Source organism: Neopelma chrysocephalum, unplaced genomic scaffold (assembly GCF_003984885.1).
Source record: "Neopelma chrysocephalum unplaced genomic scaffold, ASM398488v2 Primary Assembly neopelma1_42, whole genome shotgun sequence".
NCBI lineage: Eukaryota > Metazoa > Chordata > Aves > Passeriformes > Pipridae > Neopelma > Neopelma chrysocephalum.
The window spans coordinates 15,421,867-15,437,621 of NW_020897700.1; the positions used below are offsets into that span (position 1 = coordinate 15,421,867).

The 15,755-nt window shown below is 35.4% G+C and overlaps 1 protein-coding gene across 1 annotated transcript in view; it reads right to left on the reverse strand.

Annotated features, from left to right (window-relative positions):
• TLL1 (tolloid like 1) overlaps positions 1-15,755 on the reverse strand; it is a 132,278-nt gene that overhangs the window by 11,572 nt on the left and 104,951 nt on the right. Inside the window, exons 14-18 of the mRNA XM_027676769.1 lie at positions 15,071-15,196; positions 12,502-12,662; positions 9,401-9,581; positions 2,810-2,935; positions 1,367-1,494 (exon numbers count right to left, since the gene is read on the reverse strand). Of these exons, the coding sequence (XP_027532570.1) occupies positions 1,367-1,494; positions 2,810-2,935; positions 9,401-9,581; positions 12,502-12,662; positions 15,071-15,196 (722 nt within the window). The remainder of the gene's footprint in view (positions 1-1,366; positions 1,495-2,809; positions 2,936-9,400; positions 9,582-12,501; positions 12,663-15,070; positions 15,197-15,755) is intronic.

The window sequence follows — 15,755 nt, forward strand, 5'->3', positions numbered from 1 at the left end:
AAACACAAACAAAACAAAACAAGGAATTAATTCACTGCTTTTTATGGACAAGTAGGTGTTCAGCCATCCCCAGGAGAGCAGGGACCCATCACACATAACGGTTCCTTGGGAAGACAAACACCATCATTTCAAACATCCCCCCTTCCTCTTCCTTCACCTCCATTTTATATATTGATCATGATGTCATATTGTATGGAATATCCCTTTGGTCAGCTGGGGTCACCTGTCCTGGCTGTGTCTTCTCCCAGTCTTCCATGTACTCCCAGCCTCCTCACTGGCATGGCGGTAGGAAAAGCAGAAAAGGCCTTTGGCTCTATGTAAGTACTACTCAGCAACAAGAAAAACAGCCCTATATTATCAACACTGTGTTCAGCATAAATCCAAAACATAGCCCCATACCAGCCACTGTGAAGAAAATGAACTCTACCCCAGCCAAAACCAGCACAAAGGGTTAGGGTTTGGCTAAGGTCAGCAGTTATGAGATTACAATATCCCTTTCATCCCTGCATCAATAGTGCAATAGTGGCTATTGCTTCTACCTCTCTGAAGTAGAGACAGCTCTCTCCTTAACTTTATTTGCTCCAAAACTGTCACAAAATCAATTTATCATATTTTAAAATATGTAAGGCCAGCTTTTTTTGTGGCTGTTCCCCAAGTACAGAGGGACAGTGAAGGAACACTGGGACCGAGCTCAAAGAAAAAAGCCCCCTAGGTAGGACCATGCCTGCAGCTTTGTACAGAGGCTACGTAACCTCCATAGACCTGTAAAGTTCTATGCTAGCCTGTCTTCAGCCACCAGCATCATCCTCAGCCAGCTGGACACAAAATTCATAAATCTAGTCCAGTCTGTTCTTCTACTTATGCTAAAATTTGGAGCCATTTATGCTAAAATTTGGAGCCACTTTTAAATGAGAAATCCAGATTCTTGGGTTTTTTGCATCTTCTTTTCCTCCTCAAAAACTACAGACCAGAAATATAAAAAGCGTGTGTTAGAGTACTGTTCATAATTCAAATTTGGCTTTTTCTGGAGTTGTTTAAATGGTCTCTGCCACATTTGTCAAAACTTTGCAGAAGTTTTATGAGTTGCAACAACAATATAGTGAATTCTGACAGGAGGAAAAGTATTCCTCCTGCCTTCTGCTGTCCAGAATATTCCCAATCACTATAAACTGGAATGATAGCTCATGATATTAAGTAGTCCCTGTTGGCCAGAAATGGACAGGAGTCAGCAAGTTTCTAAAATAGTTTACGTCTGGGATGCAAACTGATGGTAAAGTTTAGTAACAATTTCATATAATTGAGCAGTCATTTGAGAAGCTGACTTGGTGGAAGAAAAGGTAAAAAGGAAAAGTCACCAGAAACTCACCAATTTGACCCTCTGCCCAGGGGTGGCACTGATTTCCCACGTGCACTCCTTTCTGCTGGGATACTTGTCAGGCCAGTTGGGACTCGTGATGATACCATTGGGACTGTGGATCTTCTGTTCACACTCAGCTGTGCCAACAGTGATAGCATCAGTTAGTCTGGGGTTCTGCATTCAGAAGTAGCCAAAAAAATGCTATATTTTTCAGGGCACCCACTGAATGGAAAGGATCTAGAGAAAGACAGGTAAGGATGCTCTTCAGAGTGCACAATCATGTTCTTCCCATCAGGCACACACTTAATAGCATTAACCCAGCATGCCTGTTTATTGATTGCTGTGAAATATACACTGTTGTTTACAATAGATGGCCTTTTTTTGGAAAAAGAATTATAAAGGAATAAACATAAGATAAATATTAAAAATTAATCAAATATTTTGATATTTCTCCCATCGTACATACAACTAATTATGTAAATCTATATGAAAAAATCTTTCTACTCCAACTACAAGAGAAATTTCTTGAACAATTTATTTTTTTCTCTTTTTGCTAATTTTCATATTGCAGCTACAGAGCAATCATTTTGATTTCTTAACAACAGTTTCTATGGATATATATACGAGAGAACAGCTAAGACTAAACTGTATTTAAGGGGAACAGCTTAGTCATTCACATTGTAACTGAACCACTAGTACACAGAACTAAAAGAAGGCATTTTTGTCTTTATTTTTTTAACAATCTCAAATTGCTTTCTAAATATCATTCTAAAGCCAGTGAAAATGCAAATTATTCACAAAGGGTATGTCTTTAGTCAAATTAAATCTATGCTAGAAAACAACCTTGAGAAATTGCAGTAGTTTATGTGATATTGCACACTTGAGGTTCATTTGCAGATAATCTAAATTCTACTTAAGTCCCAAAGCCTATTGTTTCTTGGAGGTAGCCACACCTCGAGGCAGCCAACAGGAAGAAAGATGCATAGGGATTTGACTGGAACTTAGATTGTCTGAATATGTCCCCTAAAATAAACCTAGAAAGGGTAGATGGTTTCAACCTGACTTTGAGGAAACTACCTGCTACTGATAGGAGCAAATGACAGCTTTACCAGACTTCTCTCCAGAAACTCTACCCCTGTGTTTAATACAGCCTTAGATAATACTCTATCAAAACTTTAAACGTTCTACATTTCATAGAACTGTTAAAAGTAGCACTCTCTGCCAATGATCCCAAGTTTTCCAAACTGCATTCCTGTGGATGTCAAACTCAGCCCACACAAATGCTGGGGATGAAGGTGATTGCAAAGGGGAGGGGTGCTGGAGTGCTTAAGCTAAAATGTCTAAGATCCATTACCAAGATACTTTTTCCTTTCTTTTGTTTGAAAGGAGAGCTGCAGAAAGCTTTCTGCAAGGCAGTTGTGTAATCAACCATTCAAATACCTTACTGCTTACCTTCTTTACAGTCATGTTTATTTTCATGTAGCACAAATCCATTTCGGCACTGGCAAACATAACTTCCTACTGTGTTGATGCACTCATGCTGGCAGCCACCATTGTCCTTCGAACACTCATCCTTGTCTACAAAATACACAAGAAGGTCGAGTGAGCATCACAGCCAGCAGTAGACCTTTCACCAAAAAGAAAAAGCTTGAGCAGAGAGTTTGAGTCCAGAAAAGGAAAATCTATGGCACAGTCACTCTTCTCAGTAAGGCAGTTTCATGGTACCTTAGTTCTAGACACTCATTGCTCAGCCTACAACCTTGCACCACAGCACAAAGAGTCTGTCTCATCTTTCTAGGAAATGAGAATTAGTTCCTAAGGGAGTTCCTAAGCTAGAACAAAGGAGATAAGAGAGTTACCAGTTTTTACTCTTTCAAGTGGTCTAGCTGGTAAAAGTTTCATAAATATCCAAACTTTTATTTTACTTAACAATGCCAGTGTAGTTTATGGACAACACATAAAGCATTCCAACTTTATGCAAATTCCACAATTTAATGGTGGTATGTTCAAAGGAACACACAGGGCAAACAAGACTTTAACCTCTACATTACTAAACATGAAAGAAGAGAAGGATTTCACATCAACTTTTCTAATAAGTTTCTTTCTTTTTCCCCAGCAGAGTGACAGCGTGCTTAACTTTTAATGAATCTGGACATTACAGAACATCACAAAAAGAAAAACATTTCTTTAAAAAAAAAAGAAATTGGCATTAGTTAGTTCAAGATATACAATGTAGCATGCAGTTCTCTTTATTAACATATAATCCTTCAAAAGAGCTTTTAGTGTGTTAGAAATAAAGCAGAGAGTAGCAGAGGAAATATGAGCTGCATTAAACAGCTACAAATTCATTGCATGGAAAAAAGCCAAACTGGATTAACAGGCTGTCATTCTAACAAGAAGCCTCAGCTGCCACCCTTCTATGTCATTCAGCTGTTCCTGTTTTAGTGAGGCTGGTCCTTTTAAGAGAGGCAGACTGCTCCTAACATATATGTACACATACATGTATATATGTATGCACATCTATATAACTATATACATATAGACACATATATATATTCATTCTTAGATATAAAAATATGTCTATATATATAAATACACACATATTTTAAAAACCCTGTATTTTACACAATCTGTCATTTCAACATGTAAAAGAAAGGAGGAAAAAGAGCAAAGAAACTGTGGTCATCGAAGGGGTCTGGTTTAACAGGTTTGAAATGCAGAGCATTTACCCCCTTCAGCCTTATGTACCCTGAAAAGCAGGAAACATTGTCTTCGAACAAGGGAATGTGATATTTCAGACTTTAGTAGGTACAATAAGAATTTCTATAGAATAGAAGACACTATGGATAATTTAATTCTCTTTCCATTGTCTTACTCATGCATTTTTTCCCTGTCCTTATTGATGCTCATATTTAGTAACACAACAAAGGAAGTTTGCATTATATTTGCATATATATAAACTTCCTCTGCCAAAGTGTATGCAACTCTGCCAAAATGAAACACTTTACCCATTGACTTGCAGGTCTTTCTATAAAAATCAGCTTCTACTTATAATACATGATGATAATGTACATTTATACATAAATTCTGCAAGTCAAACCCAAGCATCCATTGCATTTTGTTCTGTAAATCTCAAATCTGTTTGCACTGAAAGTTTTTGGAAGCTTTCTGGAAATGTGAACAGATTTAAAGATTAAGAAACAGTTGAAAACATAGGTACCTCCCAGAAGCATACATTCAAAGACTTATAGTTGTCATTTTGGTGATGAAAGAAGCATAAAAGCTCCACAATACACTGCTTATGCACTTTACAATGCAAGTCCCAAACTGAGGTAGTAAATCTACGTAATTTCAAACCAAAGTTATAATCTTTCACCTTTGCAAAAGTAAGCACCATCATAAATTAATTCCACATTGCAAATGAAGAACAGTAACAAGCAATTGAGAAATTAGAAATAATACAAACAAAACTCTGTAATGTTTTTTCCTCCTAAGAATTAGTTTGTAATTTTCTAACAAAATAACAAAAATAAAAGGAAGGCAAGTTCAAAATGCATTCAAGTTAGGCTTTCAAATACAGAGTAGGTGCATGAATTCAAAATAAAAGCCTTGTTCATTTTTATCTTCCACTAAACCATGCAAAACATTCTGAGAAGTATTGTAGCATTAAATAAGTTTATATTCTATAAAATAATCTCCAATAAGACAAGTGCATAAAGCAAACAGTCCTATGTTGGATCTCCTCAGAAATAAAATAATGGACAGAAGGTAGAAAGGAGAAGTTTTGGAACACATTTGAACTACAATAATTACTTGTACATGGTTAATCAAGGATGCAACTGTTGAACAAGCCTTCCTCACACTTCATAACTGAGGACAGACTTTCTGTCAAATTGATTGCCCAGTTTCAAAATTCGTGAAAAAAACAATTAGTCTGCATTAGTTCCAAGAACAAATGTTTTGCCATGTAAAAACAAAGCCATTTGTTATGTTGACAGATGGAAATGAGAACCCCGGGTCTCGAATGGATACTTTCCTTCTTTTCTCATTTCAGTACTCAGAAGAGGGAAAGATCCATTCTCAACAAAATGTTAGATTGAATCATTCAGAGGACAAATGGTCGTACCTCTGAGACCCTCAGAGGCCACCAGTCTGTGAATAATACGTACTCGGCCTGAAGGGACCTGTATCAAATCCTCGCAAGACTCAAAAACAAAAATTTTCTCTTTGCAGGCAGCTTTCTTGTCTGTGGAAAAAAATGTACCAGGATGGCACCAGAGATGAGTTTGTGCTCAAGGCTAGAAACATTCTAGCTTTCTATTTTTAATTGTTCAATGAATCATCACCCAAGAAAAAATGTCCCAACAAACCTTATTTCATCAAACATCATGTATCTTTTGAATGATCATGCAAAGAATCATGTTTATTTAAAACACTGAAGTAACACTGAAACTTATGACAAAGTGAAGCAGTTTAATGACATCACTGATCCTTAAGGTTATCTTCAGAAAGATCACAGAAAAAAAATAAATATATATTTTAATATATATTACTAATATTATTATATTTTTGGCATTATTTTACACTCATCTAGTCTTACAGGCCCAGCAGATTGCTAGGTCCTGCAGGGACTGACTGCTAGATCATTGTCTTGTAACAAAAGCAGAAGAGAGAGACAGAGGAAGACAGAAAAAGAGAGAAGAATAAAACCCCAATTTCTCAAAGCTTTATTATTTATTTATTTTATTTATTTATTTAATTTATCCAATTCCAAAACCATTTATTAAAAGTGTTAAAAAAATTAATATATCATTACTTCCTAGTTTCCTCTCTTTATCCAATAAACTTGATTATAAATATACAATAGCATCTCTGTAGATCAGCTAGATTCCTGCAACAGCTCCCAACTGAGCTTTCTTCAGAACTGTCCCATCAAATGAAAATTTTACAGAATACTGGAAAAAAAAGTTTTTCTCACTTTCCAGTAGCACCTGTCTGGCTGTTAACACTATTTTACAGCCAAAAATGTAATTACATGTTGTCTTGTATCAACATAAATACCTTACTAATGCAGGTCATCTATTGCCCTATGTCACTGTTTGCTTTCACAGTTTATCGCAGTAGGTTCCAACCACCCAAAAACTGCTTTCTGTCTTCTAAGCTGGAGCTGGGCCATGCTTTCTCAGCTCTAGCTGTGGCTGCAGAATTCACCACCAAAAGAGTTACAAAAAAAGAGAAATTCTTTGACTGTGCTTGGGGAACATATTACAGTTCCTAATCTTCACACTAATCTGACATATCCACCTTTCTCTCTTGCTGAGCATTGCTTATGCCCTTTATTGGTGAATAGAGTGCAAGATACAGCATTTCTACCCAGATATCATTCCAAAAGTATTGCATCCTGAAGACTTATATATATATATATATAAAAAAAAAAAATATATATATATATAAAAAAATATAGGCAAACCCCCCACATTTCATCAGCTGAAAAGTTATCAGTTACCAACTCCCAAAAGTCAAAATGCTTGAAGTCTCAGGTCTGTTCTTCATTGATATTTCAATAGCCTATTATGCCCATATTAAGGAATTCAGGGGTAAGAAAGTCTCAATGTTTTCTGACAGCCCTAAGGTTTTTGTCTGATGAATTATTTGGAGATGACATCCTCTTTCTAGATACTTTATGTTTGGAAGTTTGATTTGTTTCAAGCATTAAAAACTTGTCAAATATTTTCAAATGGAGAAAGGTAACTTAGCAGAATAGAATCTGCTAGAAATTAGAAAAACTGGAACAGAATTGAGAAAAAATAAAAATAAAATACAAAGTATTTGGACTTATATGAAACAAGAGAAGAGATTATGACAAAAATGAATTATGAAACAGTAAATTTATATGCTTACAGAATTAAAGACTATTTATATCAAATTATCTCTTTTTTTTTTGAAGGGAATTAGATATATACTATATCAAGGACACATCACAAACATCACATGTTTCTATTAATTAAAAAACCACATCAGTTCAGATTTATCCCTGACTAATTAATTTTTTCTGGTGATCAATGATGTAATTTAATTTTATTTTTTTTTCAATTACCAGGAAAAACCTGTTTTCACCTTCTGAGGGAAAGGTAAGAAAATTTCATCCAGAACTGAAAAATACAAGAGAAACAACAGTTTTGAAGGATTACAAGCTGGTGCTTTGTACTCTATCACTTATAGTCTAGTCTTTCCCCAAGACACAGCATTGGTGTGATTTCTTCCTAGAACCCATTCATAACAGTAAAAAAATCATTTAAGCAACCAATAAAATAAATAAGTACATATGTGAAGATGAACTATCACTTCAAAGAAACCCAAAATTTAACTGACTATAAATGTATAAATGTTCAGCAAGTCCAGAAAACGCAACTTCTGAACCACAGAGCTTACACAAATTAAAAAGCTATCATTGCCAATCTTATGTGACATAGCTCTATAGATCTTGAAAAGATTTAACAAACTTCATTTGCAGTTTTTAGAACTTGAACATATCAATCCTTATTTCTGTAAAAAGTCAAAATATGTGACAATTATGAGGCCTACATAAAATAACTTGTTGAGTAAGCATTTCTAGGAAGTGTTTCTTCTAGGAAGAATCTCTGTGTGCACACATGTTTTTACTACAAATAGAAGTAAACCTTGAAAGCTTCTTGTTATTGTAAACAACAAATTTAAAAGCAAAAACTGTTACTATATGTAAAGATGGATCTGTAAGACTGACCAGAGAAATGTGACTACTAGAAAAAAAAATATACTTTAGAGAAGATAAAATGTTTGTTAATGTCTTTGCATGAGACGAAACACCCTTTTTCATCTTTCATAATTGCTTAATAAAAATATCAAATAATAGGAAACATTCAAAGTCTAAACTGTTTGTCTTAGTTATTTTTCCCTTTCCAAACTTATATATTATACTTCTTATTACCTAGTCATAATGATGAGTTATTAACAGTAACCAATTAAATACCATTTCACTTCAGTTTTCATAAAATATTTTAGCAAAAAATTGCTCATAATGGTAACATATTTTACTACATGCTAAGGATTCTCTAGATTCAGATTTTTAACTGCTATCAAAAAACCGCAGGGCACAATTCAACTCCCAAATTCTTCTATTGGACATCCAGTTTAGGGAGGTGGGCAGATGGGACTGGTTTTTTGTGTTGTTTTACACAAGATAACATACCTCCCCATACGTGTGTGTGTGTTTGTAAACACACAGGAATAACACAAAGCAAAATTTCTCTACAAGCACCGAGTGGTATCCTGCCACAGTCAGATTGCTATATTCTAGTCTCAATGGGTAATTGTAGAGACAACTGTTGTGCAAATATTTCCTCACATCTTAAGCTTCACTCATGTCTAATTTTATTCAAGAATATATGTCATTATATGATATAAACTTTCATCACTCTGATCTGCCTCAGTAAAACTACACTCATAAATAAAAAGATTTTTGCAAGAGCAAGATCTTAAACTCCATTCTTCTGCAAAACATTAAGAAGTGCAAAGTTTGGCACAAAAGTACCCATAATGTTAAACAAATGTTGTAGCACAGTGGTAATTTCCCAACAAATGGAATATATTAAGAGACCTGAGTAGAAAAAATGCAAGTGTACACAGTACGTAATTGGTATCATATTACAACTGGGATTTGAAAAAAATAGCAACAAAACTTGGGATAAAAGAAATCTAACAAAAATGTAGGAATACAGTGAACTTACTTTCTTCCTCTGTATCCCGCAAAGTTTATTTGCTTCTGCTGTTATTTAAATATATATATATATATATGTTCCATATATTTTCTACAGATATTACAATTCAGAAGGGTATTTTAAGACAGAAGAAGGGTTTATGCTTATGTAAATGAAACAAATTCAAAGCTATCAGGAAAACCATAAACAAAAAAGCCAATCATTTTCAAACTAAGAGAGTGCTCGCTCCACCCAGTCAGTGGACACTCAGAGACACTCACAGGTATACAAGAGCGATTTTCTATACCTGAGAAGAAGTGTGCCTTGAAGCCTTTTTTTGACACAGTGTTGTCAGATCGAAACTCAATTCGCATGTTGTTGTACTGAGAGGTGATAACTTCAGGCACTTCTGTACCACAGAATTTACCGTGTAGCTTAGAATCAGAAGAAAGGCCACTACGAATCTCTACATAATCATATTTGCAAACCTGAGAAAAGAAAGAAAAGAAAAAATTTTGTCTAACCAAAATAAAAGCATGAAGTTGTTTGCAAATGTCAGAACTCTGATTGGTATATGCTGCCTAATAATACATGAATAATATCCTTTTTCACTTTCCCCTGACTCTGAAAACATTTGTAAATTCTTACAAACATTCACTGATTTTATGTAAGAACATTTTAAGGTCACTAACACATAACTATACTATGAATTACATTCAAAATTATATTTTTATAGATACTCATCTCTATTTCATGTCTAAATTTCAAGATGCTTAGTAGCATTTCTGTTCAATCTAAAAAGTAAACATTCCATTGACAGTAAACTAAAATCTGGAAACATTCAACCTAAAAATTATACCTATTTGTTTGCTATAAACCACATACCTGGAATCTACAAACTTTCTACTGCTTGCATCTCATAGATTTTTAAAAAATATTAGTTTTCACTTAGAAACTTGCAAGGTTCGTTTTTACCATAACGTATTTAAGACTTATGAATTTATTTACAAATATATGAATCTGCACCATTAAACCAGTACATTGTTCTTTAACAGTAGCCTAGCTATAATTTCAATGCATGATACATGCCATTTTCATTAAAAGGTTAAAAATAAAGTAAAATAATGTAATAAAAAAGCCTTATGCAAGGCCTACTATTCATAATAATACTTTCAACGCATAATCCCTTGGCCAACCTAAAGCCTTCCACCCAAAAACTTCTAAGCTTCTTAGGCTCAACTATCAATCATGTAATCAAAAATGTCCCAGTTGTCTGCAATTAATAGCTTAAGAAAAAACAATGGCCAGGAGGATTCATACAGAGCTTATATTGTCCATTAAATCCAAGTTGTATTTGACAAATCACAATTTCCAGGCAAAAAAGAATTGTCAGAGGACCTGGAAGGGAATAATTCAAAAGGAGGCTTTGGCATTTGTTATTCTCTCTCCTTAGGAAAAATTGTCAACATTTCCAATTGCTTTTAATATAACACACCGAAGGCATAAATTAAATTTTTATTTTTTTGGAATAATTTTCATATATTGCAGAGTCATATATGTGACTAATTCAGTCAAAACTATTTTTATACAATATAAAAAACACAAAGATTTGTAAAACTTGAGCTACTGATACATGCTGATTTATATTACTGGAAGATAAATTCATAATAACGCATGTGATTTTCAAATACAGCTCACTACTTTTAATAAATCCCAGTAATTTCAGCAATATACTAGTGGTGAGTTCTTATGGTTTCATAGCTTTAGATCAGAAATGAAAGGTAATTTCAGATAGGTCTAACTTCCTCTGTACTACACTGTACTGAAAAAAATTATACAAGGTAAATGTAAAATGTAAACATAAAATATTAAAATTGTAATAGTGGAAAAGCCATATTAAACTTGGCCTTAAATGGAGCTCCTATAAGAAAAAAATAATTAGAGTACTTGATAAATGTATACTTTTTTGTCTGCACTCAGACAATATATTAGAATTTTCCGGATATTATATGTTTCTTCTGATTTTCACATCATTAGTACTACCTTTTAACAGTATAAAGCTAAGATTTAGTAGCACAGGAGATGATCAAACTGAAGTTCTGAATGTTGAAAAATATTTAATTTTTTTGAATCTGTTTAAGTTACATGTCTTGTATGACCTTAGAAAACTGATTTAACTTCATCATACCTGAGGTGTTTTCCTTGCAAATCTCAAGTACCAAGAAAGGGCAGAAAAAAAAAAATTACGATTTGTTCAAATGGTAAATAAATTTTAATTCTCTGGAATTTTTAAGTTTTTATTACACCTCTTTCAGTTCTAGTAATAATTATAATAGGGCATGAGTGTAACATATATATCCTTCAAAGCTGGAATTTCATGGTCTTTAGAACCCACTCCAAATACTAGAGGAAAAAAGAAAATCTCACATTGCTGCCTCTGCAAATAATTTTGAGGTATTTTGGAGAAGGCATGTCTGGTTTGGTTCTTAGTTATAAATGAAATTGCAACTTTTGCCCCTTTAAGTCCCATGCCCAAAAGACAGGCCATCTTTATACCAAATATGTTGCTACAAACTTGTTTAGTCAGAAATAACATCCTGGGATTTGCATCCTTTAATGCCATGTGAAGAACATGCGTAGAAACTCAACGTCTACAGCCCATTATGGCTGGAATGTGACAAGGGAACTAATGTTATGACAGAGAAGTGTCTACTAAGCAGAACAAAGGCTTAAAAGTTGATGTTGAAACCCGTATTTTATGTTTCTCATCCAAAAAAACCACTGTAACCCCCACCACTTTGTTTAAAGCTATAAGGAGCATCCTTTACTAGATGGAGGGCTCTGCCCTGTCCCTCCTCCTACCTGGGGACAAGATCCCCCACGCCTCTGGGGGCTGACCAGCTCAAAAACTGCTGCTATTCTATTGTGCCTTATTTCTGGTACTGCTTGTTTTAAAATAGTCCCCCATTGAGATACTTGTGAGTGATTTAAATGCTCCCTCACTTCATTACTAACCACAGCTTATGTGTATGCTTTGCAGTCAGTCTGTAAAGATGATTTGGTTTCTCCAGATTTTCTTCTCTTGAATTCTTTCCAATATTCCTCAGCCCCATTTGCTCTGTTTCACTTTGTTGATAAAAAAAGTCAGCTGAGACTCAGCAGAGAACATTTTTTTAAATTTCTTGTACTGCATATACATTTAGATGATACATAAAAGACAGCTATTCTCTCCATGTTTGTTTTGAAAGAATCCAGAAACAGTCCCAAAATGAAAACAAGAATATCTATGCTTATTGTCAGCATATGAAAGGTCAGTAAGGGTTTTATAAGACGATATCTATTTTCGAATGCTTGCGAAACTCTTCATCATGTAACAGATTGTGCAGCTCTTTGTACACAGTTACTTACTTCGTTTCCTTCTAACTCAAAAAACTCAAACTTCATTGAAATTCGGTACTGCGTTGGGGCGACCACCTGCCACACACAGTTTTTGTTTGGAGGATACTCTTTGGGCCACCCTGGTGTGGTTATAGTCCCATTCAGCTTTGTCAGGAGTCCTCCACAAGCAGCTGTAAAATTAAGAGAGCATAATTTCTTGACTGAAACCATGTTTTACTGTAAACAGAAGCACTCTGAGAAGAATCAGTCCTCTCATTACTTATAGTGCTGTAATGCCCAGACAGACTAATCAGAATCTTGTTTTATCATTCGTGGTGCAAACAAGGAGAAAGAGACAGCCCCTATCTTGAACAGCTTGCAGGTTTGTGAACAGAGATAAGTTTCAGGATTATACAAGGCGTTATCATATTCATTCTTTTCTCTTCTCTCCAGAGACTCTGGTTATTCTCTCACAGCCTTTCCCATGCAAGTCCTCTGACCTCACCACCCTCCCCAGGACCTTGACCACTCCTCTTCTGACAGACAGACCACTTAAGATGCATTTCGCATTTCCCCAGCTTCTCTCTGACTATTGATACAGACTCAGCCTTACCTGTCTCAGCTCATATAGCTGTATATGCCTCCCATAATCTACTAGATAGGGTCACTTCTATGGAATAGCAGTCATGTACACTTCAGCACTTCAGTCATAATTACTTTTGCTGAAGTACAGATGTTCAAGTAATAGAAAAAATGCCCATTATTTTCAAATATATGCCAAATAGAGACATCCATACAATAGAAAAATACTGTACTATGTTTGTGAATGTAGTTCAGCTAGAAAAGGACAAACTCATTTATCTTTTCCATCTGTGTAAATTTTTTATATAAAAAAGGAAAGTAATGGGATTTGCAGGGGCTCTTGATCACACTCTGCTATGTTAATACCATTACAGCACTATGGCAGCACTGGAAATCATCCACAAATCTGTTTCCAAAGAGCCAGAGGGGGGGAAGCTCTACTCAACTGCTCTCTGCTAACACTGAATGCTTTACAAACTGGCTATTCTTATCTAGCTGATGATCTCACACACTGCATCTACTTCATCTAACACAGCTGGGAGAACTCTCCAGTTACCGTGTCAAGGCTCATTTTTTTTTCAACTCAGACTGGCTCCTGGCTTTCCATGCAGAACGCTTCTTGGTATACATGTAAAGGGAATCTGATGGGGGTGGGTGAACTGAGACCCTGGGTCACACCACAGTGTATCAAAAAAGACCAGACATAGATTTAGAGGCTGCACTCAGATGACACAAGATGTCCCCTCAAATGATACAGTCTGGATCAGGACAAGTACTGCCAGATTTCAATTTCTGCTTTTGAACGTTGTTCTATAGATTGTTGAGGCAATGGTGCGAAATGTGGAAATACTGAAAAAAAAAACCCAAACCAAAACTTAAAGCTTTCTAATATGCTGCCATTGGGGGAGACTTGGATTAGAAGACCATCAAGCAAATTTCTGTGCTTGTTGACACTTCAGTGAAGCATAGGGCAAAGTTTCTAACTTCTACTCTGGCATCATATGTGAATTAATACATCTAGCTCACCCCTTAAATGCCCAAACTATAATTAGGACATAATGCTCACTGTGACTAGATAGTGATTTTAGTTCAGCAGTCTCAAGTACTATCTATATACAATCAGTGCCACCTGACATGGAACAATCATATATACACTTTGAGGGATAGCTCAGGGTTTTTGCTCTACAGTGCACTGCAGTGTTTGAAGGGACTTCTTTTGCTAGAGTTGCTTTACTGTTTGGGCACAAGGGAGGTATTACTTTTCTATTTTCTTATTACGAGTCAGATAGATAAGCTAAGAATAAATTTGTGGTATCCTTTAATTTATTGGTGTCTATGAATAAAAACCCAACAATAATTGGTGCATAATGATCAAGAGCTTATGTTTCTTTCCTTTCATATGAAATATGCATAGAATGCAAAAGTTCAATCCTATGTTTACAGAATTCCACTTATCAGATTTTTATTTCTCCGAATGATTATTTGAACACACTTTTCTCACCCTAAGAAGTAGAATTTGTTTCCAGCAAGAAAAGTCCACAATCTGACTAGGAGTGAGAATGATTTCTCAGAACTTTGAGGCAGACTAATGGATCCTGCTTTTTAGACCTGCCACTTCCCAGGCACACTCCAGCCAGAGGGATTGTTAAATACTCTGATTCTGAGACAGTGGCACATTACTCTGCTGGTAATTAATTGTCTCCTTATGCACAGTGGTAGACTTTGCTTTAGTGAGTATGAATAATGTAGTAAGTAGTATGAAGTCCTGCTTTGCATTGTTCCTGATCAACTAACAGCAAAATCTGCAAAGCTAAACTGCTGACAGACATCAGATGTACATGACTGCTGCAGACAGACACTACTCTGGCATCACTACTAAAAAGGGAGCACTTGGTTTTCCAGGTTGAATTGCACAGGTCTGCCCTGCTAGGACGGAGCATATGAAATGTGTAGCATTTCATGCAAGCAATGGCACCCTGAGAGCTTAAAGAGCCCACAGAACAGCAACACACTGTACCTTCACAACTCTTTTTGTCAGGACCAAGTTCATATCCAGGATCACAGGCGCACTGGTAACTGCCCAGAGTATTTACACAGCGCTGCTCACAGCCACCATTGTCAGGTTTGGCACATTCATCTTCCTCTACCAAGACAAGGAAGAATGCAAAAATGTGTTAAATAATTACCTTCCTTGGCTGTAACTGCTGGATCAATATTAACCCAGAAAGCTGTATGCATGCCATTACAAGGTGCACTACATAACACACTGTGGTTGCTGACTAGAGGATTTTCAAATGCTTAGGAGACCCACAATGGGAAAAATAAAAATTTGTCCTTTGTGGGATTTGGGTGTTTTGTTTTCGTTTTTTGTTGTTTTTTTTTTTTTTTTTTTTTTTTTGGTTTGGTTTGGTTTGGTTTTGTGTTGTTTTGTTTTTTTTTTTTTTGTGGTTTGTGTTTTTTTTGGGTGGTTTTTGATTGTTTGGTTTTTGGTTTTTTGGGGGTTGGTTTGTTTGTTTGTTTTAGGTTTTTTTGTTGTTGGTTTTTTTTTGCTTTTTGGTTTTTTTAACAATGCCTACTGACAGCTGCAGAACTAATTTGTAAGCACTTTGTGGGCAGCATACAGTAATTCAGACAGTCATAATCTAAAGGTTGTATAAAGTATTGAAAGAAAGACAGAAAATCCACAGTAGGGTCACTTGAAG